Source organism: Sebastes fasciatus, chromosome 12 (genome assembly GCF_043250625.1).
Source record: "Sebastes fasciatus isolate fSebFas1 chromosome 12, fSebFas1.pri, whole genome shotgun sequence".
Taxonomy (NCBI): domain Eukaryota; kingdom Metazoa; phylum Chordata; class Actinopteri; order Perciformes; family Sebastidae; genus Sebastes; species Sebastes fasciatus.
In genome coordinates this window covers 19,233,779-19,261,636 of record NC_133806.1, presented here as the reverse complement: position 1 = coordinate 19,261,636, position 27,858 = coordinate 19,233,779, and the positions used below count along the sequence as shown (strand labels likewise).

Sequence of the window (27,858 nt, the reverse complement as noted above, 5' to 3'; positions counted from 1 at the left end):
TGACATTTACTGTCATAGATGTCAAATAAAATTGAACTCAGTTTTATTTTAGGAAGACATCATTTCATTTATGGAGGTTTCTCAATTAGAACATACCACCCTAGTTCATTTACGCCAATACATGAGAAGAACAAATACTAAACCACAAGGCTTTATACTAGCTAGGAGAGCAGGTGTCCACATCTCTAAGGAGAATCTATTATAAGCTACTATTCAAATACTACAATGTACTGACACACTCCTCACAAAGCAAATAATCCTACTGCTATTCTACCATGACTGTCAATTAGCTATGTATGTTTTAACATATGGTTACACTGGCACACCTGTACACTATGTACTGTACACAGCCACACACACTTACACACACACACACACAGGCTTACAACTGTGTTTTTTTCCTACAATTGCTTTGTGCCCATTTCAGGCAGAAGATTGGCTTAATCATCCTGTCATGTCATACTTTACGTCACCCGGCACAAAACACCACAGCATTCTTTCTCTCTATTGGAGCTGCAATTTCTGCTGCGTGACATGAAGGCTGACTTCACACTGTCACGGTCAGTCAAGGATGGCACACAAACACAGGAAATAAATCCACGGTGACAAAGCGTAATTCATCACTTCCATCACTTTAGTTGTGAAAAAAAAAAGAAAAGGCATTATATTCGCTCCACTTTGATAAACAAGCTCACACTCACTTCTTATGTCATCTCTGCTAGTAGCTGACTGATTGTTCTGCGGAGTCTACAGAATGATTTAAAGTGCACAAATCTGCCAGATGCCAACTTTAGGACAATAATAATCCACTATAGATAACATGCATTACACAGTTGGGATGTCATGCAACATGCTGCTTCTGTGAATACTGCTTGCCAATTGTATAGCCGAACATGCCAACTTATCGGGTCCAGTGAATAATTCACAGATGCCTGCCAAGATTTGTTCTATCGAAAAACATTTTGTCTCATTAACACATTCATTGGTACTATGAAATTATGTGTTAGGCTAAGTGTAAGGTGCTGTTAAAATGACTTTCTCTCCCTGACACAGCTCAGATGGTACCTGCCCCCTCAAGCCATCTGAGCAGTGCAGACATCTGTGAGCATTAACCTGCCAAGAACAAGTCCAATGTAAAAATATTATAAATATTCTGAAATGGAAAGACGGCTGAAGGGTCATTTGGAGTGGCTGTGAAAAGCTTTCATGTCAAGTATGAGCAGTGTTTTTCTTGTGTTGCTGTCTAAGTGAAAATGTCATGTGTACACTTGAGGGTCTGTGGTTCTTGTGTTTTCCTAATACCTTGCTTAGCGAAGATTGAAATGCTGTCACCATATGACAGCTGTGGAAAGAGCACTGGTCATCAAAGCCATCATACAAGAGCCATTTCAAATGTAACACATCTGCTGAAAGTTTTGGTTGGAGTGAGATTGTGTCCAGCAAAACAACTGAGAACCACACTAACTTCATAATATAAACCTCATTACAACAGCGGCACTGTCAATTCACTTTCATTACTGGCATCCAAATACATATTTAAGATGAAAAAAATAAGCTCCTTACTTTTGACTCTATCCAGGCATGTTCATGTCTTCATCTGCTTGTGTTTGCGGTTTTGGTTCTTTAGTATAAACACAAAACATGCAGGAAAGTAGCTGTAGATTTAAAGATGTATTCGTCACATATATAATCGTACACAGAACAATGTGCAGTTTACTGCTTATCACCATATGATATACACATTGTAAAGGATAGAAATACAGAAGTAAAGCGTGTAATCAGTGGTGGAAACTAACTACATTTACACAAGTGCTGCACCCAAGTACAATTTTGGGGCACTACTTTAAGTATTTCCATCTTATGCGGCTTTACATTTCTGCTCTACTACATTTCATGAGGGAAATATAAGAATGTTTAATCCATTACATTCATCTAACATCTATAGTTTAGTTCAGATTGAGATTACACATGCAGAACATGTGTTCAGTATATAAAACATGATGCACTTTAATAGATTAAACTATAACCAATAATGTTTTACAGTTAAAATTAACTCCACCTTGACCAACTACAATATTAAAGTACTGCCTACATGTTAATGCATCCGTAATAATGATCTAATAATATACTAATACAACACTGAAAGGAACCATTCTGCATTATGAGTACATATCATTTTGTACATTTGCCACAACTGTACTTTTACTTCTTAAACCTTTCATGCAGGAAAAGTGAAAAAAATGCAGGACTTTTACATGTAATGGCATATTGGGGGAATCATACATTCGTAAGCAAGTCTATTTATAGACTGCACAACAATACCCCACATGTTGGAAATAATAATAACAGTCTGCAAAAGAAATAATTATAAGGTCCGTCAGTGGTTTAGCAAAAAAAAACATTTTAATTTTCTGTGGTTGAGAGGAGAATGTCGCACCTTGTTATGACCAGGGTCTGAAAGTCATTTTTTTCCTCACGTGCCACTGTGGCAGGTCACTGAACATTTCTACTAGCCACACAATTGTTTTGTCTGCCACTTCTGAAATCTATGCAGAACGCTTTAGAATATTAAACACTAGGACTGTGTATTGGCAAGAATCTGCCGATACGATACGTATCATGATACAGGGGTTACGATTCAATATATCGCGACATATTGCGATACTGTAAGTAAGGCAATATATTGATTTTTTTAAATCTAATTTCAGGAAAACGGTCATTGTATAAAAATCTCACCGCCACATGCATAAAATCTGAGTAAAAAAAATTTTTTTTAAACTTTTTTATGCAATCGGAATAGTAGGATCTGCATTAGCATTTCTTTTTGCAAATAAAATAAAGTATTGACTGAGTTCATCTTTGCTTGTAAACTATTAATTAGAAATTAATACAGGGTTTTTGAGAATCGATACAGTATCACAAAACATAATATTGCAATACTTCATATTTTTTATATTTTCTTACACCCCTAGTAAACACTGAGTCAGCGGTAACAGAGAGTAGAAATATGGATCATGTAACCTTAATCACTGACTATTTTTAATTTAGAAATTGCTTTTGAAAAATAATATTTTAATATAAGGAAAACCTGCCATGGTGGCAGGTGACCTGAAATTTGTACCAGCCACAGGTGGCAGGTGCTAATTTCATTCCCTGGTTATGACACAGACAGCTCCGGTCTACTTTTGTTGGCGGACTCACAAAAGATGTACAAAACGACCACCTGTGACCGCAGAACCTAATTCAAATATTAATGCGCCGACCTGTTAGCACCATGGATGTATAGCATTAGCAAACTGTTTTTGCTACTGTTCAAGAACATAATAGCTTGGTGGAAAAAAATATATATTATTCTTAAATAATTATTTGTGGTTGAGAGGAGAATGTCGCACCATGTTATGACACAAGACAGTTCCGGTCTACTTTTGTTGGCGGACTCACAACAGATGTACAAAACGACCACCTGTGACCGCAGAACCAACTAGTGATGGGGATTCCGGCTCTTTTTAGTGAGCGAGATCATTTCGTCCAGCTCACCAAGAAGATCCGGCTCTTTCGGCTCCCAAACGGCTCTTCGTTTTACCACTTCTGCCTTTTATAATTCAGCCAAATTTAGCGCTGTTTTGACCTATAATTATTAAATTGTGCACATATATCACTTAAATTATTCAATATAATTATACTAAACCTTATAATTTACAGAATACCATGTTACATGCTGCTTCGTTTCCACCTGTCACTCATCTTGTCTGCTATTCGTGCACCTCACCGCACCGCAATGCAACGCACCGCACCACCGCAACGTACCGCAACACTTCCGCAACACTTCCGCAACGCAACACTTCCACACCGCAACGCTACACGTCGCAACGCTACACGTCGCAACGCTACACATCCGCAACGCAGCGCAGCGCAACGCAACGCAGCGCAACGCAACGCAGCGCAGCGCAACGCAACGCAACGCAGCACAAAGCTCTGCAACGCACCGTACCATACTCCTCTCTCTTTCTCTCCTCCTCTCCCTCCTGCTCTGTACCTGTAGACCGTCAGCGCACCGTGCACCCCCTCCTCCCTGCTTGATGGCATGATCCTTGTCTGTCATCACCTGATTGGCCGCACGGACGTCATTAACACAACATTCAGTCAAAGTCAGTGCATGGAGTTGCCCGTGGCGCGGAGAAGATCGTCCTATCAATCTGCCTTGAATTTATAAAAAAAAAAAAAAAAAAAGACTCTCGGACGGTAGCCGGCTCCTATCGTTCACTTAAAAGAGCCGGCTCAATGAACCGACTCGTTCGTGACCTACACATCACTAATGGATGTATAGCATTAGCAAACTGTTTTGCTACTGTTCAAGAACATAATAGCTTGGTGGGAAAGCATTATTATTATTAAATAAGTATTAGATAATAGACATAAATCAACTCTTTGCTTTCACTGTTTTGTTTAGGACACAACTGCAGTATGATAAAAGCAATTTTAACTTAAAACACTAACACTAGCCTACTTATTCTGCAGCTTAAACAGCAGTTTACCTCGTGCATTTGTGTTGAAACAGTTTGCATACATGTCACGTCGAATTTCTTCCAACATTACTCACATGCCTAAATATAAGAATTAGAAAGGCTATTCATCTACCTTGAGGACAGGGTTGAGGGTTGTTTGACGTGCTGCTGCTGTTGTTGTAGATTGGAGGACAGTGTCTGTGACGACTGAGCTATAAATAATCTAACTTGGTCGAAAGAGGGGACGATATAAAATCCTAGCCAAGGTAGTGAACAACACTGTCTACTCCACTGTCCTCTCTGGTGATGTCTGTGATGGAGAGACGATGCACTGTCTGTCCTCAGCAGGTGCACCAGCTGTCTCTCGTGCAAATTCATCAATCATCTAGTGATAACTTTCACTATAATAGTGCTATATATCCTGTTGTGTCAACCTCTAAAAAACTCATATAATAAACTGGCTTGCATGGTAAAGAATTGGTATCTTTTGCTCTATTCTGCTCTTTTTTTTAATTATTTTTAAACAGTTAACATTATATCATGTTTATTTTTATTTTTGTTTATAGCTTATTTTGTATATTGTATATTGGTAGAATTTCAATTTTTTTTATTCTTATTTTATTCTAACGTTTTTATCTATTCTTTTGTTATTATACTGCTTACTTGCACCAACAAAACCAAAGCAAATTCCTAGTGTATACCTCTTACACCTGGCAACACGATTCTGATTCTGATTCTGATTATAATATCAATAGATGAATGCACCAGGAATTGTGATAATAGGGGGTATGATACTCTCAAGTAGCTCACTGCTTGTAAAGAGGCTATTATTTGCTTGTTATTGCATAACATGTGAATGCTACGACAGCTGCATCTACAGACTACAGTTTGCAATGATGCACCTCCTAAAAATAGCACCTGTAGCGTCCACAAAGTGCACAAAAAGACCATTACAATGGAAACAGTGCCATCTACTGGTCGTGCTATAGTCATTGTCATCAACTGGGGCTCTACTGACTCCAATGGGACTTTGTATAACATTATTACAATGGAAACAGTGCCATCCACTGGTCATACTAGTCATTGTCATCAACTGGGACTCCAGTGGGACTTTGACTGGGACAGTGTTTAGCCTCGTTGTCACATCAGTTGCTGCTGTGCGTACAACAACAATAATCTATGAATTAGAAATGTATTAATTAGGGATGTCGATCGATTCAAATGTTTAATCTCAAGATTGTCCATAGTTAATCGCCATTAATCGCACATTTTTTATCTGTTGTCAAGTATTTAATACTCTTATCAACATGGGAGTGGGCAAATATGCTTGCTTTATGCAAATTAATGTATATATTTATTATTAGAAATCAAATAACAACACAAAACAATGACAAATATTGTCCAGAAACCCTCACAGGTACTGCATTTAGCATCAAAAATATGCTCAAATCATAACATGACAAACTGCAGCCCAACAGGCAACAACAGCTGTCAGTGTGACAGTGTGCTGTCTTGACTATGACTTGCCCCAAAAGTGCATGTGATTATCATAAATTGGGCATGTCTGTAAAGGGGAGACTCGTGGGTACCCAATGAACCCATTTTCATTCACATATCTTGAGGTCAGAGGTCAAGGGACCCCTTTTGAAAATGGCCATGCTAGTTTTTCCCTGCCAAAATTTAGCGCAAGATTGGAGCGTTATTTAGCTTCCTTCACGACAAGCTAGTATGACATGGTTGGTACCAATGGATTCTTTAGGTTAGTTGATACCAGTATCTTCACTCTAGGTTTGAAACTGAGCCCGCTACAACCTTAAAAATCGCAAGTTGCGTTAAAGAAATTAGCGGTGTTAAAACTAATTTGCATTAACACGTTAACTTTGACAGCCCTAGTATCAATAAATCTATTCTTATACGTCCAGTGGTTTAGCCTGTGCTCAGACAAGGTTTGTAATGCAACTTATCAAAGAATCTGTCATTGCACTCTGTCCATAACTAGGGGACAATAAGATGTGAACCTACAAACTGAGCACTTTCCCACTCTTCTCTTTGCATAAACTGCCCACTGTCATGGAATTTGGTGAAACAGGGAGATGTTTATTATCTCAACCAGGAGCAAGGCCTGTGTGATTAGCACCGATTATATGCAGATTTGTCATCGTCATAAATCTACAGCTGTCTACGGTCTCACATTTTTATTTGTCACTTCAAAGCATTCTTCAGTGTCTCTCCTTAGTTTACTGTTTGGCCCGGAGGACAAATGTCTTCGCTTTAGCAGAAGTACCTCATCTCATCTCTGTCCACCTGTTTCCCACATCACTGCTCAATGTGTTTTGATACATCCTCATCCGTTTTCGTCATGTTCCCCATGAATATGAATGCTTCTTGAAATAATTTGAGCCCTGACTTTCAGAAGACAGTATATGACAAGGATTTGGATTTATCTGCTGATTATGTGGTCTCTGGTTCAATATCAGCGCTCCAGGAACAGTGGTGGGAAGCGGTGAGCTGAAATGCTCTCTCCTCCCATCTTGCCACTGTCCTACAGCAGCTGGGAATGACCCAGTGGGTGACACCACTTTCATCCCAGGACCCCGACTGTCCAGCTGTTTGCTATCCCTCATCCTGACGGCTGGACAGACAGGGGCACAGCCCAGCATCAGCGGATCTGAGACGTGATCCTGCATGCATGTCACTGTGGCTGTCTCATCGCTGTGCAGTACCCCACAGCTGGCACCTGGACGATAAGAACTATGTCATTTCTCAGCAAAAGGGCCAGCTAAGAATTTGGTATATATTTTTTTATTATTCCTATTAATGTTACTACATTATTCTGTTCTGGTGGTAGGTGGGAGGACCCAGAAACTGGTGCTTTGGATTTTTTGTCTATCAAAAAATCTAAATGTCTTCATTACATAAAATATTTGAACAAAGAAACAAACAAAAGCTTCAAAAGGCTCCAGTAGAAATCACACACACACACACACACACACACACACACACACACACACACCACACACACATGCAGAGTCCTGTAAACAAGAAGGGTCAGGGTGCAGTTTTTAAGAGGGGTGCAGATTGGGGAGGTATGCGAGTATGCATCTGTTTTCTCCATTTATGCATTTACTCCTTTGTCCGTTGTTTCTCCTCTTCTTAATTCAATTTGTGGGAACCGCTCTCCACCTCAGCCGCCCCCAGTGAGAAATTACTCCTGCTTTGGTTACTGTGGCCTTCGCGGGGCTTAGGGACAGATCCAGGAGGATTACCCCCAGCAAAGGCGACCAATCTACACCCAAAATCATCAACATAGCTGCCGCAACCTTTTCCCTCTCCCCTCTCTTTGTATCCAGTGCCTTGAAATGTGAGACTACCCAGGAAAGTCGCCTGGTGAGCATAACCCACATTCTTTCACAAGACCCCCACTATACCTCCCTCACTCACAAAACTGTACTACTTTGCCATACTGCTTTGTTTTATTTCTTAAATGGCACAGATGCCTCTTTGAGGATCACAGGGAGTATTACATATCTGTGTCCTGCCTGACAGCATGAGACACATATTACAGTAGTTGCTTATTTCTAACATGTTTCTGTGGGGAAGTGGCATAAAGATTTATTGTCATTTTTCATTTAAGAGGTTTCAACAGAAAGGGTGTCACTGCTCTTGGTGTGTTAATACTGTAGCAGTTACATATTATCAGTATGCTACATTAACATATATATATTTCTATACTGAACTGTTGAAACTGAGTGGCGGTGCTGCAAAAATCAAGCAGCACATTTTCTAGTCCTGAACTGTGAACTTTTGAATGTCAATGTACTGACTCTGTGTCAGGACCACTATAAGTCACTGAGTGCACCATAAACAGACAGTTTTGTGTCCGATCCTTTTGGCGCTCTTCCATAATGTCATCCCTGCCAGTCCAGTCTGTGGTATTTTCATCATACAGAGGAAATCACTGTCCCACATCATCAGCTGTTGTGGCTGTAACATTCCACGAGCGATTCAACAGACACCCCTTATTTTCAGGATTATTATAGCATACACTTATTTTCCTCAAATTTTGGTGTAAGCGGAAATGAGTTTATAATCTTGTCTCAATCTGGAATCACTAATATTTTTGTTCTTAATTGTTTTAAGTTGTATCACAGGGAAAGGGTTGCATGAATCACACAAGTATAGTGCTCTCAAATTTACCCTTCAAAAATGCCCAAATAACAAGTAATAAGTCTACAGATTTGGGCTTTAAGTTCACAAGAGTTTACATATTGTATTTGTATTCCTCATTTGAAGCTGTCCAGTATGATTCCCCTTGGGGAACTATACTTTTAAGAAACTACTCCTACCTTTTACACTTATCACTTGGTTCTATTGCTGTTGTGTCTTAACCAGGTCTCTCTTGAGAATGAGACCCCCTGACTCAATGAGATTACATGTCTAAATAAAGGTTAAATTAAAAATAAATAAATAAACCTTAAATCAGTTTGATGCAAATCAGCTACTTTCAAAGCCTGCTTGTAGTTGAAGGGTGAGTCACTAGAGGGCCATATTGCACCACATTTTGGTGTTAGGATACAGGATCTGAAACGCACTGGAGATTTAAAACCCTCCAACCTGTGGGATTTTTCAGTACTCACTTTTTTGTTACAGTAGATGACAATATACTGTCTTGTTGTCTTACAATAAACCCTTGAGATCCCAAGAGGAGTAGGACGGTGTAGTAGTAGGAGTATATGGTTTGAGTTGTGCATGTTTATTATGTAATCATATTATTCCTTTATATTAATCTTGTCTCTAGGTGGAGGCTTCAGATAAGCCTGCACTTTATATTATTCATTTATTTTTTTGTTATGTTGTATAGTCTTAAATTGTGCAAAACAAATAAACAAACAAATAAACAAACATGTCCACCACTTTCCTCAAAACAATTATTTTGTATCCAAACTATGCACTATGGCTGAAAAACTTACCCAATTGGCACCCTTGGTAAGGAAAAAGAGGAAGAAGACTGCAGGTTTATAACAGTTAGGGCATTTAGAACTGCTGCTGCAACAAGAAAGATATCTGTGACCTCTAGGCCAGAAGAGTATTATACCTCCTCAGCTATTAATATCTGCACACAATTTCAAAACGGATTTCCTGGCTTCCATGGGGCTAATTAAACATGTTGCATGTTTTTTTGTGACAGCATGTCATGGCTACCTTCTTGAAGAAGAGTGAAACTTCCCTTCCTGAGACAATACTGTGAATATAAAACCAGTGGCTCCACTATAGAGTTGCTCATCTGCAGCCAATGGTTGCATGGTTCCTCGCTTTTTTCTGCAACGTCAAGATGAGTCACTCTGTGTAAATAGAATAATAAGCAGCTGTTAGTGAAAAGCCGGCCAAAACGGATCCAAATAGCTCGACACATCTACTCAAAAGAGCGCAGTATATAGTATGTGCCAAATAATGTGAATTAATTGCATTGCATGTTTTAAATCAATCAACTCACTTTATTTATCCCCAGGGGGGCATTAAGTTGTAGCATTCCCAGTCCATACATCCATACATACAACAGACAACCAAAAATTAGTTAAGTCAAAGGAAACATATTAAAGGCATGGGGCAGTTGGAGGGACAAGTTACAATAAGAACCATATAAATAGGATTATAGCAATAAAAGCCAAAAAATAAGAAACAATATATGAGAACAACATATCTTAAAGTTCCTCTAAATAACAGTCATTTAAAATGGGTATGGTCTGTGTTCATCAGCTTAACAGCAGAAGGGATAAAGGACTTGGAGTAACGATTTGTTCTCCTTAAGGGCACATTATAACCTCGGCCTAATTAGCAGCTGTTAGTGGAAAAGCCGGATCCAAAACGGATCCAAATAGCTCGACACATCGACTCAAAAGAGCGCAGTATAGTATGTGCCATAGTGTGAATTAATTGCATTGCATGTTTAAATAATTTCTTCTTTAACTTCTTCTTCTTTAAGGTTTATTGGCGGTTGGCAAACAACGATTTGGTGCATTACCGCCACTAACTGGTATGGAGTTAGGATAATTCTGGCTAATAATTACTATATCCCCAAAAAATAAATAAAAGAAAAACAAAAAAGAAAACAAACAACCTCATATTTTTCCAATCATATTAATTTGTCTTTGATACTGAAATAATGTCCTATAACACTCATTTAGTGAGTTCTTTTATCTACTACATTTATTATAACACGAGCGTATATAGACAGACAGCAACGCAATATTCAACACAGTGCGTCTGTCACACACACACGCTGTTAGCAAACAACCAATCACTGACTCGCTTACTGGGAGGCGCAGCGCGTTCGTCCAATAGAATCGCGTCTTCTTGCGAGGCGTCGTATGGTGGCGGCAACGCTATGGAGTTTCCGCTGCTGCTCTCTGCTTTACTGCCATCAGGTTAGGAAGCTAGCACCGAGAGCTAACACGCTAGCGTCACGCTAGGCCTGCAGTAAGACCAGCGGGGGAGAGCTTTACCAAGAGCAGAGACTAATATATCATATACCTTTATGAATCTGCATGAGAAGAAGTAACAACACAGAAATATGGTGGTTCTCAAAATCCGAGACCAGGTGAGTGATGAATGTGTGAAAGATGAGTTTGAGCTACTGTTAGCTGGCTGATGCTAGCTGACCGTCGCACAGAGGATTGTAATTCTATTCTCCTCCAAAACGGATTTCCTTAAACGTAAAGCTAGCTGGTAAATTATCACTTATGAGGTGAGAGTTAGGTGCTATGTGGATTGTAGTATTGGTTGTTTTTGGGGTGATAATAAAGAAGGAATCACATTTACACTGAGACACACATGCTCAAAGCTGGTTTGAGTTGCAACATGTCACTGTGTGTGTTTATCTCAGCAATTAGACAGAGCCTTGCATGAAAATGCTACTAGCTGCTCATTTGGGAAGTGACTTTAGTTAGCATGTTGTGACTAAACAATCCAACATCGCTTTCTAAGTGATCTTATGATTTAATAATAGACACTAAATGTAGTGTGAGGATGATTACCATAACAACCAAAGCTATCTGTTGAGCGTTACGTTACTGTGACAACTGACTACCTCAGCTGGTGAGGTTTTTATGATATAGATATAAGACTGGATAACATGTAAACACATACATAATGTATGTTTGATTGCACCCATTCCCCTAACTAAAGGTTTAATCTTGTTCTTCTTAGGCTTCACTAGCTGGTTAAATTGTCACTTATGAGGTGATAGTTAGGTGCTGGGTGAATTGTAGTATTGATGGTTTTTTGGCATCACATTTACAGTGAGAGACATGATGCTCAAAGCTGGTTGTTTGAGTTGCAACACAGATAATGTCACTGTGTGTTTATCTCAGCAATTAGCCAGAGCCTTGCGTGGAAATGCTACTTGGGAAGTGACTTTAGTTAGCATGTTGTGACTAAACAATCCAAGTGATCCTATGATTTAATAATAATAGCCACTAAATCTCTGTAATGTAGTGTGAGATGATTACCATAACAAGCTATCTGTTGATCGTTGTGTTACTGTGACAACTACCTCAGCTGGTGAGGTTTTATGATATAGCTATAAGACTGGATAACATGTAAACACATAAATAATGTATCTTTTATTGCACCGATTCCCCCTAATTTAAGGTTTAATCTTGTTTGAATACCACCACTGTTGGGGGGATCTGCGAGAGGCTTTGTGCCCTTGCTCAGTTTAGTGATTTTATTCATGTTTAATTTCTAAAGCAGGTTTATAACAGTGTAATAGCTAAGTTAGATAAGTTTAAGTCCTTGATCACAAGCCTTTAGTGTTTGTCCCCCTTGTAAATGCTGCTGATAAAGGAATTTATATAGGTATTTAGGAAGAAGGTTTTTTGTTTTTTTTAACTAAATGTATTTATTTTTACTATACAAATGGGATACATGCAGGTAAACTGCTGTGTAATGGTTATAATAAATGTATGAAGTGACTGGCAATGTGATTAGACTTGCATCCTCTAACTATATTAAACACTTGCCACCTACTTGTGAAAACAAGAATAGCTTTTCCTTATCATTTAAGGGGCTGTGTGTTTTGGACATGCCTGCTATTCTTACAGCATATGTACGAGCATGTGTCTTTCTGTGTGTGTGTGTGTGTGTGTGTGTGTGTGTGTGTGTGTGTGTGTGTGTGTTGTGTGTGTCTGTGTGCGTGAATGATCGTGTACCTGGGCTCATGTGAGCCGGTGGAGTTGCCAAAGAGCTGTCTCCATGGTGATGGTATTAACTAGGCTGGCTTGTATGAGGAGAGGAGGTGCACACACACAGTCGTGCAGCCAGAGAAGCATAGAAAATCTCCTACATCAGTCGTGCAGGACTGGAGAACTGAAAACAACAACATGCAGATTTGTCCTTCCTTTTCTGTGGGGGATATACAGAAATCGTCAAAATGAAACAAGTCCCCGTTTGTTACCCTGAATTCATTCCGAGTAACTCTTGGGCACTATTGCACCCTGCAGATAGTCATGGGCATTATGAGTGAATGAGAGGATTGTCTTATGCCTTTTAAAAAGGGACTGTAAGCTACTTGGTCCCTAGATGGTAATGGTAATCTTTGTCTTGCTTATTCTAAATACTTAGCTTGAATTCGACTGCTGAAATGCATCATGTGGCTCAAAGTTTTACAAGGGCATAACTATCTTGTCCTGTTGGTTTCAATATACTTCAAAGGGAATAATCTCACCCAAGCCACCACGTACACCTTGAACTATCCAAAGTAAAGTGTTCACAGTAGAGTTTTATTTGATTAAAAGCACTAGAGCTTACAATGTTTGACTTTTGAGTTTAATCCAGATGTGTTGCAGCAGAAAAGTTGAGTTTTATTGCATACAGAACAATTGTCTCTGTCTGCTAAAGGTGAAAGTGCCTGGTTTCATGCTCGTCTTACACAAATCTTAGAGGGAATGATACTGGGTTACAATGTGGTTGTGAGTCATTGAAACATATTAGGAAACAGTACAGAAAGTCTAGTTCTTCTAGTCTAGTCTTTTGTACATGAGGCCTTATAAGCTGCATGGCTGCACATTAGCTAATTAGCTTGCTGGGCAGCCTAGTGTGTTAAATGAGGGATGAAGACTTAATGAACAAATGTGCTCTGCATGATACATCATTCTGACTGTACGCAGAGAGAAATCCAGCACATGGCAATGATCGTATGCAGAGAGATGGACTGTTAAAATACAATATTTGGTCAGTTGTTTTTGTTTCCTTGCAAACATTAGGCTTATTTAGTATTTCCCAGTTTTTCCACCTAAGATGTATTTAACTTAAGGCAGACAAAGGCAATACAAGATAATGCAGTTTTTCACTCCAGCCAAACATTACAGGTGGTTTTAAAACCTGCTGGTACTTTTTATAACAGGACACCTTCCTGCTTCTTACTTGGGTGCACATTGCTCACCTGACACACATTTAATATCGCCAAATTTCACAGCTAGAATTTGTGGAAAAAAACGTTTGACTGTGGTTGTTGCAGATGTAAACACATGTTAATGACTTAATTCATTTTTTGAAACATGACTGAAGTCAGGGAAGAGTTAAGTTTTTGTGGAAGCCAGGAGGAATGTTCCATCTGGGTCTTTCATGGGTAACCAGTTGCAGCCTCTGGACGGGATCCCCTGCCCTCACTGTTCTCCCCATCGATGCCAGCCTCCTCCCACAGGCTGTGGAAAACTGCCTGATCATAAAGCCTCTCTGCTGGTGTTATGGTGGATCAGATGGGGCTGTGCAGCAGTGTCGAGCTGGCTAACATGACACATTAGCCAACTCAGTTATACAGTTTGTGACTGTTGATGGTAAACGGACTTGCATTTACATAGCGCATTTCTAGTCTTTGGACCACTCAAAGTGCTTTACACTACATGTCAGCATTCACGCATTCACACACACATTCATACACAAGGTGCCAACCTACCCATCAGGATCTAATCTAGATACTCATTCACACATCGATGGCACAGTTTTCAGAGCAATTTGGGGTTAAGTGTCAAGGACACTTCGACATGTGACCGGAGGAGCCGAAGATCGAACCGCCGACCTTACGATTGGGGGACAACCTGCTCTACCTTTGAGCGACAGCCGCCCCAATAGGAGCATTGATCTCAGCAGTCTTTCCAAATCAATTTGACAAGTCATAGAGATGTAACACTGGTTAAAATCACAAGCAAACGTTTGACAAAATGTACTGTAGAATGGAACAAGCACTTGCGTGGCGACAATCAGGTGCCACCTCGGTGAGGTTTGTCAAAACAGGCCGTCCAACATGAACCAGAAAGTGGTAACGCTAAACGGACTCCCTTTGGGATTCAAACCTGTCATTTATGGTGTGGCATAATTATGCTTTACCAACAATTGAGTGATTTATACTAGCTTGTGGTCAAAAGTTATCACTTGAGGTTGTCATAATGAGGACAGTTGTTGTGAAGATGTGGGCAACTACATGGACTAAATGTTGTAGGCACACTGAGCATTGGGTTCCCAGTTCAGACTCACTATTCAGAGACATTGCAAGTGTTGTGAGTTAGCTTTGTCTTAAAGCAGGTGTTGGCAAAATGCTGCAACAGTGTCACAATGAATATCTTCAGCTACCCGCATCTTTAATATGGTTTCAGTTAGATGTCATAAATGTGTTTTCTTTTGGCACGAACATGTGCAAAATGGAAATAAGGAAAATATCGTGGTATATATATATATATATATATATATATACAGTATTTTACTTGTATAGCACAGCTCAAGTTTTGTAAAAAAAACAACAACAACGCACAGACAGTAGTACTTTCCCTTTGTATACACCCCTAAGAAGGGTGGGGCCAACGAAGCTACTCTTTAAGAAGCCAGGGCAGAAATGGCATGATCCATAAGAGTCAGACTCAGTTTTCTCCTTTACTTCAGTTTTACTTCGGAAACTTTCTTTGACTTTTATGATCTTTGCCACCTGTTGTGAAGTCGGTGAACCAGACCAGCTGTGGACATTCTCCTTTTTTTCGTCTCTGTGTCCGTTGAAGATGCAGACAGTCGCATCGATGTCTGGACAAAAAGCGAAATGGACAGCACATCGGTCATTTAGAGCAGGACTTGTATTCATTCGGATATTGTGATATTTCTCTCTGTGCCATGGGATGGATGTGGTTGTGCTTGCCAACAGACACTAAACACCGAACAGAATTAGAAAGTGGCTGCTCAGCATTTGTCAGTATCAATCCTGACAGTCTGCCTCCATCATCCTCCGATTTGTGGACTCATTGTTTTTTTAAATGTACTTTTGAATGTCTGCACCGACCAGCTCTAGTATCTTTTTATAACCTCTGCTATGCTTTAAGGGATTTTAACAATATATAGAAACTTTTAAGCAGCTTAAACATGATTAAACTCTTGAGTAAACGCTGAGCAAATGAGCCGCGTGTGCATTGTGGTGCTTGACGACGAGGATCCCGAAGACTCTCTAAGGTCTAAGGTCTCCAAGGTCTGAATGGTTATTGTTTTCTCAAATCTGATCTATACTGTTGGCGTTTCTAGTCTGACAAACAGGGTTTTCCCTTACAGGTCATTGGTCTTGCATTTTGTTTTTACTGTAATAATGAAAGTCTGAGATAGTGTTGTATCTCAGCCAGAAAAGCCTTGGTTTTGACGCAGTCTCTTTTTCTTTTACAGCCTTCTTTGCTGAAAGCCATTTTCAATGTGGACCCAGATGAAGTACGCTCGCTCATATTCAAAAAAGAGGATGTGAATGCACAGGTAATCCCAACCGACTCTCACTAATCCCTGCATCTGTTTCCTCACATTATTGTTGTATTTTAAGAACATCCCAGCAACACAGAATTTAAAAACCTCTAATGTATACTTGTCCTTGAAAGGCCTTTTATAACTATTTCTGTTAATAGTTTGTTTTTTTTGTACAAAAAGTCCCAGTTTGTTTTTACAGTTTCCCACTGCATGATTTGGCTCTGCTTATTTTATTGCATTCCTCACCATTACTGCTTTGGTGGGGGTGTTTGTTTCAAAATAAAGCTGGCTTGTGCTTGCTTGCGTTTCACTGGAAGGATTTTCAAGTTGCCGTGCCATGATGACTGTGCGTGATGAATGGTGACTGTGTGTGGCTGTCAACATTTAATGATTATTTCTCCTTTCTAGCAGTCACAACAGATCATAACCATATCAAGCTGTTGTAAATGCAAACTGTTTTAGTTTCTATTTAGTCCTAGTAATGTCTTTCTGTCCACTTATTACAGGACAATGAGAAGCGAACCCCGTTGCATGCTGCTGCTTATCTCGGAGATGCTGAAATTATAGAGCTGCTGATTCTTTCAGGTTTGTTTTGCCCTTAAAAGTCAGTATTCAGAAAATGGAACCTTTCGTCCTCAACCTTAATGTCAGATATCCAGTAATGATCTGAAAGCCGCATGGTTCAGGAAACAAATATTAGTTTAATATTATAATATAGAAATGATGAGTGTTTATCCGGTATCAGCAGGAGAGATTATCTAATTTGCAGAAATTCTGTCTTTAGTGTCACAATTTGAGCTTGTTAAAATGTTTAATATGTAACCAATATGGTCAAATGTATTGTATCCTCTTGGGAAGTATTGTTCTCCGTGACGTTTTAACCTTTTAAAAATCACTATGGGCAAAAATCCTCATCACCTTTCTGATGATCGTCGGGGTTAACCTGTCTGAAAGCGTAATGACGTGTATCAAATGCCTATCTGGCCAGATGGTGCATCTGCATTCAATATTGTAACATACCTCTACGTGCACCGTTTGCACTCTGCTCTTTTTCTCATGATAATGCAGATGGAGATATTACAAAACAGAACTGTCAAAAAGGCTTTAGTCATTTTTGTTGCACTAGATGTCGTGTACCGGTATGACCTTAAACAGTCTAACAGCCTGTGTCCTCTGACTCGTAGGTGCCAGAGTAAATGCCAAAGATAACAAGTGGCTCACTCCTCTGCACCGGGCCGTGGCCTCCTGCAGTGAGGTATGCGAATGTTATAACTGAATGTTGTGTTATAACACACATATACTGTTGCACAATGTTTTACAAATCTAAACTGTGGAACTTAAAACCTCCATGTGATTCTTCTTCTTCTTCTTGCAGGAGGCTGTCCAGGTGTTGCTGAAACACTCTGCAGACGTAAACGCCCGAGACAAGAACTGGCAGACGCCGCTTCACATCGCCGCAGCAAACAAAGCCGTCCGCTGCGCCGAAGCCCTCGTCCCACTGCTCAGCAATGTGAATGTGTCAGATAGAGCAGGCCGGACGGCGCTGCACCACGCGGCCTTCAGTGGTCATCTGGAGGTAATACTAAGCCTGGAGTATTGTTTGATTCAGCTGTACTCGAAGAAGTGCTCTTAGTATCGATTTAGTTGTACCTCAATGGACAGAAATGGCAGCACATTTGAATATCAATTGCTATAAGAAACAAAAGGTGTGCTAACTTAAAGGGGTCGGTGCTGACTATGTGGCTGTACAGTCTGTCCTGTCTTTGTTGTGTTTTTAAAAGTGTCACCACTTCTGCTCATATTGACACAACAGGCTGGATGTCGGGAGGGATGTCTGGCTGTTAGTATAAGCTCTTGATCTTTTCCTCTTTACTGAGAGGAAGTGTTTCTTCTTGCCTCATAAATGTGTAAACACAACAGGGCATTGCAATACAGAACAGCTGGACTGGCTACATTTTTGCCCGTAAGAGAAACATGTAGTCAGTTGTTCCTCTTCCTTTTAATATTGATAATACTTTCATTCGACTCTGTTTTAGACAAATGACTGAACTGAGCTTCTGTTGTATTGGTGTATAGTAGAGTTTTGATAAGGAGATAATTATCAGCCATTTTTTGTAAGAGTCAGTTGCACAAATCCAAAGCACCAGGACAAACTCATAAGTTGGAGAAGCAACAGCTCATCAAACAATAAAGCTGCTTTCCAATGAACCAGTCATAGCTTGTTAAGAAAATGACACATTTTCAGACTGACAGTTTGTTTTCCACGCGGATGCAGACTGACGTTTACGGCTGTCAGTCTTAAATTGTGGTCACACGCTCAATGACGCGAGGTGCAGAGTCGGTGCTTTGTCCAATCATGTGCTTGCATGCAAATGTATCAATGCAATCACATATACTCGCATGCAAATTAGTTGGCTTTAAGGTGGAAATGTCTAATCATGTGTGCAAATCAAGTGCACAAAAGCTGTTCGTGCAATCTTTTGGTTATGCAGCAATATTCCAGTAAAAACACACAACCAATACAGACGTGCCTACACTACAGTTATAGCCTAAGTTCAACTTGATAACAGTTTTCAATAGGTACACTGTGGAATTTGACTATGCTTAATGTCTTCTTGTCCTGTTGAGTGTATGCAAAGGCTTCAAATGTCTTTCAACTTACGTTTGCTCAGCAATTTAAAAAATAATTTATGGCCTTGTGGAAGCTCATGCGAGATTAGATTAAATCAAATCAAACTGTTTGCGTGTATGTGGTGTAGACCAGAGTATTAAGGCATTCAAACACCATGTATACACAAGGGTTGTATGAGTTGCCACAGTGGCTGAAAGGCAGCAGAATTAGTAGTGTTCACGTTGACATTTTTCCTGACTGCTTTTTTTTCTTTCTCTTTTGCTTCTGTTAGATGGTGAGGCTCCTGCTCTCCAGAGGGGCAAACATCAATGCCTTTGACAAGAGGGACCGCCGCGCAATCCACTGGGCAGCCTACATGGGTAAGAAATCAATCGCATCACATTATTCATTTTCTATGTAACTTGAGGAGTTCCAGCTCATATTGTGGTCAATGAAAGTCACCAGGACTTCGTTGAAAAATAGTTTTATTTCATTGTTAGGTTTTAGATGTTAAAATGAATACTGATATGACCAAATTAAATAGTTGATGATATCTTGATGGCAGATTCATGTAATGAAATCCTTCTCTTTTTGTCTTCAGGACACATAGAAGTGGTGAAGCTGCTGGCGTCTCATGGAGCTGAGGTGGCCTGCAAAGATAAGAAATCCTACACCCCCCTACATGCGGCAGCCTCCAGTGGAATGATTAGTGTTGTCAAATACCTCCTGGACTTGGGGGTGGATGTAAGTTCCACCCACAAGCTTAGTGTCATTACACTGCAGACACTGCTAGATCTCATGATGTAATCAGGGGACACGTAATAACCCTTAACCTGGCCTTATGCACTTTTATATTGTGTTTAAAAAGAGTGATGGTGTCTGGATGGGAAGCAGTGGTGTCATGACTAATCCCTGCTTACCTTGCTGTCTAGATCAATGAGCCCAATGCGTATGGCAACACCCCCCTCCACGTGGCCTGCTACAACGGGCAGGACGTGGTGGTGAACGAGCTCATCGAGTGCGGAGCCAACGTCAACCAAGTGAACGAGAAGGGCTTCGCACCTCTCCACTTTACCGCCGCTTCACGCCACGGGGCGCTCTGTCTGGAGCTCCTCGTGTGCAACGGAGCTGATGTCAACATTAAGGTGAGTTAAAAAAACAAACAGACTGTTGCACCTCGCAATTTCAAACTTGGAAGAAGATTGCTCATTGTGACCGGAGAAAGCTGTTACTTAATAACGGGCGCTCCTTTTTCCAGATATATATCTTAGGGTTGGGCCGATGGCTGACAGTCATCGACCACTGAGCCCAACATTGTGATTTAAAAATAATAATTATATCATTGTTACTATTAATAGTCAAAACAAAGAATGTGGTTAAGAGTCAGTGTTTAAACAGTCACACTTGTTTGTGTGAATACATTGTTTATTTTCGATAAATGTCAGAAATGCAGTTTTTATAACTTCTAGTACTTATGTACGTCGTGATACCTCCACGTTTTTCTTTCACTCCAGAGTAAAGATGGTAAGACTCCCCTCCACATGACGGCCATCCACGGGAGGTTTTCTAGGTCTCAAGCAATCATTGAGAACGGTGAGCTCCTCCTAAAAAATTTAAGCCTCGCTGACTTTATTTCTCACGCTGGACTGTAAAAGCAGAACTGCTCCTCAGCGTAACGTCGGCTAAGTGCTTATTCTGTTGTTGTTTTTTCTGAAGGCGCTGAGATTGACTGTGAAGATAAGAACGGAAACACACCACTGCACATCGCAGCTCGATACGGACACGAGCTCCTCATCAACACACTCATCACCAACAGAGCTGATACAGCGAAGTAAGCGAGCCCGTTTTCAGCAACTGTTCCAACTTTTCGTGTTTAAACCTTTCCAAAGCATAGATGTAATGTCTCTTATGTAACTGATGCAGATTATCCTGTACTGTCAGTAGTACTTTGCTACCTTGCTACCTTTAGTTAAGCACCAGTGAGTAAATCGACATGGTTGTATCATTTTCAGACGAGGGGTTCATGGTATGTTCCCGCTGCATTTGGCTGCTCTCAGTGGGTTCTCTGACTGCTGCCGAAAGCTCCTGTCTTCAGGTGAGCAACCCGTAATTAATGTTGTGTGGCTACCTGTAATAGTACTAACTCAACTAGTCACAGTACAAAAGGACACAAGTCTTGTATCTGAATGGGTCAGATATTGCCGTTTAATAAGGTTTGCCACCTCCAACATTTAAAAAGGATCTTCCTCTCTCTGTTGCAGGATTTGATATTGATACTCCTGATGACTTTGGAAGGACCTGTTTACATGCTGCAGCTGCTGGAGGGTGAGTGTAGGACAGCTGAATAGTGTGTTTAACATGAACTGTAAGTGTTAAAATGTAGTTCCCGACTTATAACAAAAAGATCATCTTCTAAATCTCCCTAACTCTCTCAGAAACTTGGAATGTCTCAATCTTCTCCTCAACACGGGGGCCGACTTTAACAGAAAGGACAGCTTCGGCAGGTTTGTGGCATTTAATTAAAGATTTGGATCAAAAGTTTGTGCTCTCCTAGTTTTCTTGGTCAAATTTGAAGAGGGGAACTGAGCTGTGTTTGCTTTTGCAGGACCCCTCTGCACTATGCTGCCGCCAACTGTAACTACCAGTGCCTGTTTGCTCTGGTGGGCTCTGGGGCCAGCGTCAATGACCTGGACGAGCGGGGCTGCACTCCTCTCCACTACGCCGCTGCCTCCGACACAGATGGAAAGTCAGTAATACTTTGGAAATTCAGTTTCTTAAAAGGCTGTGTGGGAGGCGGGTTATGTTTGACAGCTTTCATGGATAAAAGCTCAGTCGCTGCATTATCGGTTCTGCTGAGTAACGGTTCGAGACTTGAAAGATGGTGTTCTTTCCTTGACTACAGCCTCGTTGTTTTGTCTGCAGGTGCCTGGAATATTTACTGCGAAACGATGCAAATCCAGGGATCCGGGACAATCAGGGCTACAACGCTGTGCACTACGCCTCGGCGTACGGACATCGCCTCTGTCTGGAGCTGGTGAGAACTTTACTCCCGAGTACACAACGCATAACAATTATCATCTCCGTATTTCTGTATTTGAATGGTTTACGGCATCGCTGCGTCTCCCACCCTCTTTTACAGATTGCAAGTGAAACACCTCTAGATGTGGTGAGTTTGTCCTTTCTTCTCCTATATTGCTTGTTCTGCTTTGCGATGGTAATTTTACGATGTCTGACCAAGATCTCTGTTTGATTGAAACTGTTCTGTTAAATTGAATTTGCTGCGAGCTATCAGTACAGTGTGTGGAGCTTTTGTCTGACTTTTGCCTTCAGAACGGGCCAAAAATGCCATCTCTATCTGTAGCATTGAGCTTCACAACTAAAGCAAGTATCTGAAGTAGGTTTTAACTTGTGTCCCTGGTTTTGTTCAGCTGATGGAAACCTCAGGGACAGACATCCTGAATGACTCCGATGTCAAAGCCCCCGTCAGCCCACTGCACCTCGCTGTGAGTAATGTGTATTATCCTCATCCTGCTGTCCTTATTATGGCATTATCCTCAATCTCTATCTAATTTATGTTAACTTATTCATGGTAAATGAATCATTCAGGCGTACCACGGTCACCACCATGCAATGGAGGTCCTGGTGCAGTCTCTGCTGGATCTGGATGTGAGAAACAGCCAAGGGCGCACGCCCCTGGACCTGGCTGCCTTCAAGGGCCACGTAGAGTGTGTGGACGTCCTAATCAACCAGGGAGCCTCCATCATGGTCAAAGACTTCACCTTGAAGCGAACCCCAATCCATGCTGCAGGTAAGGACTCGGGAGCTGGTGGCTCATGAATTTACTTACATCTGAATTTTCAAATCCGTATACAATATAATATAATATAATGAACTGTGTGTTTTATTTAATGTACTTTTATTTGCTAGGATTATTTGTGGTGCAAATTTTGTTTTTGTTTTGTTTTTCCCTCTCTAACATTGTTTTAATAGATGCCATATAAATAAAGTTGATTTATTATTGTGAGTTGCTAATGTAGTGTTCATTCTTTCCCTACAGCTACTAATGGTCATTCAGAATGTTTGCGTTTGCTGATTGGAAATGCTGATCTACAAAGTGCAGTAGACATTCAAGACGGGAATGGACAGTAAGTGAAATGTGTTTGTTGTTGTTGTGCTGTTTTTTTTTTCCACATCATATTCTAAATGATTTTCTGACATTATTGTCTGTCTGTCTCTTAGAACCCCTCTGATGCTGTCGGTCCTGAGTGGACACACCGATTGTGTGTATTCTCTGCTAAATAAGGGAGCCAATGTAGAAGCCAAAGATAGGTGGGGCAGGACGGCCCTACATAGAGGAGTAAGGAGATCTTACCATTCTTACATACACTGACACATACTGTATATGTACTGTGGGACAGTTCTTTTATACCCGTACCCTAATTTTGACTGTCTGTAGTGATCTTTTTCATTATGGTAGTTTATATGTTTGAGATGTTGCCAGGCACGTTATAGATTTATAAATATGATTTTCTTTCCTCCCAATGGCAACTAGTCACCTCAATCAGTTGCAAACATTTGATTTGGCCAGTGGCAGCCCCCTGCCTATTTGTCTACGGAAGGAAATAAACTCCAAAACATCAGCTCTCATCACATCATGTGAAACGCATAATCCTCCAGGATATGATCAGTCAACAGTAATAACACTAACATCTACTGTTTTCTGTTCCGCAGGCGGTGACCGGTCACGAGGAATGTGTGGAGGCCTTGCTTCAGCACAGCGCCAACTTCCTGGTGCGAGACTGTAAAGGGCGCACACCGGTCCACCTGGCAGCGGCGTGTGGACACATCGGGGTGCTGGGAGGCCTGCTGCACGCTGCCCAGTCGGTGGAAACGCTCCCCGTCTTAACAGACAACCAAGGCTACACCCCACTGCACTGGGCCTGCTACAACGGTACAGAGTTGAGGGTTTGAAGACCTTCTTAAAAACAACAATCAATATAGTTATGGAAATGTATATTTAATGTTTAGTAATGTATGCTCGTAAATACAGGCAAGCTGCCAAGAAAGTAAAAAGGAGCACTTAAGCAAGTGTGGATCTAAAATAGACATTTTTCATGTTTGTTCTTCATGCAGTTCTTTCATGCAATTTCCTAATGCACCCAAAGGCAACATTTTGACACATGCTGATAAGGATAAATGTTTTAATAGAGCCCTGATTGTGAGCAGCTCTTGATGAAGGCTGACATGGTTAATGCTTTCTGTCCTGCAGGTCACGATACATGTGTGGAGGTTTTGCTGGAACAAGAGGTTTTTCACAAGGCCGAAGGCAGCTCTTTCAGCCCCCTCCACTGTGCTGTGTAAGCTGCTCTTGAGCCGTTCGATCTATGCGATGTGCGAGGACAGAACCTCGAACGGATGAAATAATTGCGCTCTCTTCTCTTCTTTTAGAATCCATGACAACGAAGGTGCCGCTGAGATGCTGATAGACACTCTGGGCCCTGCCATTGTCAATGCCAAAGACAGTAAAGACAGGTATACACACTCCTCTAAAGACAAGTGCCTCAAGAGTTTTGTAACTGTAATTAAAAGCTAACATAATGAATAGGAGGATGATAAAATAAGCCTTGTTCTGATGACATTTTTTGCAGGACTCCACTACATGCAGCAGCCTTCACTGACCACGTGGAGTGTCTCCAGCTGCTGCTGAGCCACAACGCTCAGGTCAACAGCGTCGATGCCGCAGGGAAGACCCCGCTCATGATGTCTGCTGAAAATGGCCAGACCAACGCCGTTGGTACGAACGCTTCTCTACTTTAATAACCACCGGACTGGAAATTATCTCTGTGGGATTTAATAATCAGCGATGTATTGTTTGTTTTTTTCCCCGCGTATCACTTTTAGAACTGCTGGTGAGCAGTGCAAAAGCAGATCTCACTCTGCAGGATGCTGTGAAGAACACTGCACTTCATCTCGCCTGCAGTAAGGTCGGTATCGCCATACGGTGGCACTGTTCTCACATTGTACAGCAGCAAATGTACAGCATGTTCCTGCAAATATGTGTTGAAATACTATGAACAAATTGTATTTACAGCACATTTAGGAGCTCTTCTGTGTGGTTGATATTTATCACACCTGTTTTCTACAGGGACATGAAACCAGTGCCTTGTTGATATTGGAGAAGATTACAGACAGAAACCTCATAAACGCCACTAACGCCGCCTTACAGACGTATGTATCACTTGTATCACATTAGTGTCTCGTCTCTCACCGCATCTGAGCGATGGAATGGAGTGGTGTTGTGTTGTGGGTGGATTTCTGTGGGGATCTGAATTATTAATGTAGAGATACAAATTGTAAAATATTGACTTTCCTGTCAGCACATCCATGTTTTATGTTCTTTGTTTAAGGCCTCTACACGTGGCTGCAAGAAACGGTTTAACTGTGGTGGTGCAAGAGCTGCTTGCGAAGGGAGCCAGTGTACTTGCAGTCGATGAAAACGGTAAATTCACAATGTTGTTTTTTCTCTTACTATATCATCACCTTTCATATATTACAGCACATCAGGAAGCCTCAGCTAAACATGCATCCTAACAGCAGGATCATAAATGATTGGTTACCTAGAGCAGAATCTCCTTACAAATGGCTATTAGGCTTCTTTTATTTCAATTATTTCCACACTGGTTAACCTTTTTAAAACGTGTTCTTAATGTTTTGGATAATGTTTATTTCAGAAACATGACCGTTAACAACATACTGTAGACAAACCACAAAGAGGCAAAAACAGGATCTGAATTTGATAACTTTGATAATTTGATAACCAAGCAATTAAAATATGCCTGGGTCAGGACTTATACAGATCTTTCAGATCAGCTTAATGAGAAATTCTCAGACTCATTATGATTTTAGTAAAGTAAAGTAAATCTGAAAAGCCATGTAATTACTGCTAACATGCTTAACACAGTAGCACCAATGCTAGAAACTAGGGCTGCCCCCTCTTAATCGGTCGTTTTGGTCTTAGTCGACTAAGATTTCTTTAGTCCATTAGTCATTTTCTATGCTTTTTTTCATGATAATAACCTATTTCCAATAAATGTATGATGAGAGTATTGTATGTAACATGGGTTCACTGTCATTGTTTCAGGTTACACACCCGCCTTGGCTTGTGCCCCCAACAAAGATGTGGCAGACTGCCTCGCCCTCATCCTGGCCACCATGATGCCTGTGTCCCCCTGCGCCCCGGCACCCACCCTCCCTTTCAGTGCCATTAACCACTACACCACCAGCCCCTCCAAGAGCGTCACCTTCGACAGCCTGCCCGTGCTGCGCGGCGAGCACAGCTCCTACTGCAGCTTCAACAACATCAGCCATCACGACGGCCTCTACAAGGACGAAGAGCTCAATGACTCGGACTCAGAGACGTACTGAGGGGACGGGAGAGGGAGCGATAAATGCATAAACACACACACTGTGTCTTAAAAATCACCCACCGCCAGCTTGGGAGGGCAGAAGAAGAAGAAAGAAAAAGCCCCCACAGGAGCCTTAAGAGTCGTCGTCCCCCCCACTACCACCACCACCACCAGAGAAGAGCGGGAGGAGGTGCAGCAGGCTGGCCCACACTCATCGCGACCTCATCCAGCACCAGGTGTCCTTCAGCTGATACTGGACCGCAGCAACCGCTGCTTTACCAACACTGACTTCTTGAGTGCTAAAAACTGTACTTGCTGGGCGGACAGCGACTTTTGTACGGGCAATAACATGCTGAAGAAGGATGGTAGCACTTCACAGAGAGCTAAACCGACAGGGACCAAAAGACATGGATGCATTTTAACCCAGTTTTAACTGTAAAGGAGAGTGAGAATTGTTGGGTTTATTGGTTAGCGGGAGCCAGTTTTCACTTTTGGGATTTCTTGATGAGTTAGAGAAGGTAGATATATCCGCACACTACATCCGTCAGAATGCACTTGTCCTTCGAGTCTGTAAGTCATACAGGTGGAAAATCATTTATTTTTTGAGATCAAAAATTTTAATACACCCATGTTCATGTCTTAAACACCTTATCCTCTAGGAAGAAAACAAATCTGAATTACAGACCTGAGTAATTTAAAAAAAACATTTGATATGTGCACCAGGTTATTTTTAAGTTGATCAACCTTACCTTTGTATATTGACCTGTCCATCGCGGTTTAGTCTTTCAAGAATAAATTATTTGTGTAATTTCGGTTCCTATTTATGTGTTCATTTTGTGCCTTCATTAGTTACTGAGAGAAGTGAGTTTGTTGAGGCAGCTGTGAAAAGTACAGTGATGCGCACTAGGTAAGTAATGAGACATTTCTAAGAAGCACTGATCCTGTACTGAGGTATCTGAGGCTCCGCTTTGTGAGAAGAAACACTGTAAACCAATGATAGGACAGCGTTTGATTTTCTTCTGTTTGAATGATATTTTTTGCTCTTATAATAGTCAGTGTTTGTTGACAGGTTTTGCTTGCTTTAACTTCAGAAAAAGAAACCACTCGATCCTACCATGATTCAAAAAATGCCCCTTTTCTGTCTGTTGGAAAATCCTTTTAACTGGAAATATGTACAATACATTTGCTAGCTTCTTTAGAACAGAAAATGTGTTTTCTTTCTTTTCCTTGTTTTTTTTCTTGAAGAGGGATGAAACTAGCATGTACATAGAAATTATGACTGTGAATTCAACGCTCCAATGGATTCTTTCAGTACTGAGATTGCTGTATATTTTATGAGTAATAAAGAAATGAGTTATTTAATAATGAACATGAGTCTTTTTATGGAGTATTGTCTCTAATTCTGTTAAATACGGGACACATATGATGCAGTTTGACGGACATGTCGCAGTAGGAAAAGCACAGGGGTAAATAATAAAATGAATGATGGCTGAATTCCATTTAGCTGCTTCAGTTTCAGGATCCTGGTATTGTTCATGCTGGCTCACTGTCACAGTTTACTGGGATGTGA

The 27,858-nt window shown here is 40.9% G+C and overlaps 2 protein-coding genes across 3 annotated transcripts in view; one reads left to right on the top strand and one right to left on the bottom strand.

Moving 5' to 3' along the window:
- Positions 1 to 4,808, bottom strand: part of hdac9b (histone deacetylase 9b) — a 44,624-nt gene extending 39,816 nt beyond the window's left edge. Inside the window, exons 1-2 of one of the 2 annotated variants that reach the window (XM_074653899.1) lie at positions 4,639 to 4,808; positions 1,564 to 1,621 (exon numbers count right to left, since the gene is read on the bottom strand). In XM_074653899.1, the coding sequence (XP_074510000.1) occupies position 1,564 (1 nt within the window). In that variant the 5' untranslated portion in view covers positions 1,565 to 1,621; positions 4,639 to 4,808. The remainder of the gene's footprint in view (positions 1 to 1,563; positions 1,622 to 4,638) is intronic. The other variant, XM_074653902.1, reaches the window with a different exon arrangement.
- A 6,111-nt stretch (positions 4,809 to 10,919) lies between these two features.
- ankrd28b (ankyrin repeat domain 28b) lies at positions 10,920 to 27,657 on the top strand. Its single transcript, XM_074653897.1, has 28 exons — positions 10,920 to 11,103; positions 16,200 to 16,283; positions 16,778 to 16,856; positions 17,456 to 17,526; positions 17,647 to 17,847; positions 19,175 to 19,262; positions 19,484 to 19,626; positions 19,815 to 20,027; positions 20,397 to 20,475; positions 20,599 to 20,713; positions 20,895 to 20,977; positions 21,144 to 21,207; positions 21,318 to 21,386; positions 21,488 to 21,628; positions 21,805 to 21,916; positions 22,022 to 22,048; positions 22,311 to 22,385; positions 22,489 to 22,690; positions 22,940 to 23,027; positions 23,122 to 23,239; positions 23,614 to 23,833; positions 24,152 to 24,239; positions 24,331 to 24,414; positions 24,531 to 24,676; positions 24,784 to 24,866; positions 25,028 to 25,110; positions 25,290 to 25,381; positions 26,024 to 27,657. Exons 1-28 carry the CDS (start codon positions 11,077 to 11,079, stop codon positions 26,305 to 26,307), a joined length of 3,159 nt encoding a protein of 1,052 aa, XP_074509998.1. The 5' UTR covers positions 10,920 to 11,076; the 3' UTR covers positions 26,308 to 27,657.
- The last annotated feature ends 201 nt before the right edge of the window (positions 27,658 to 27,858 follow it).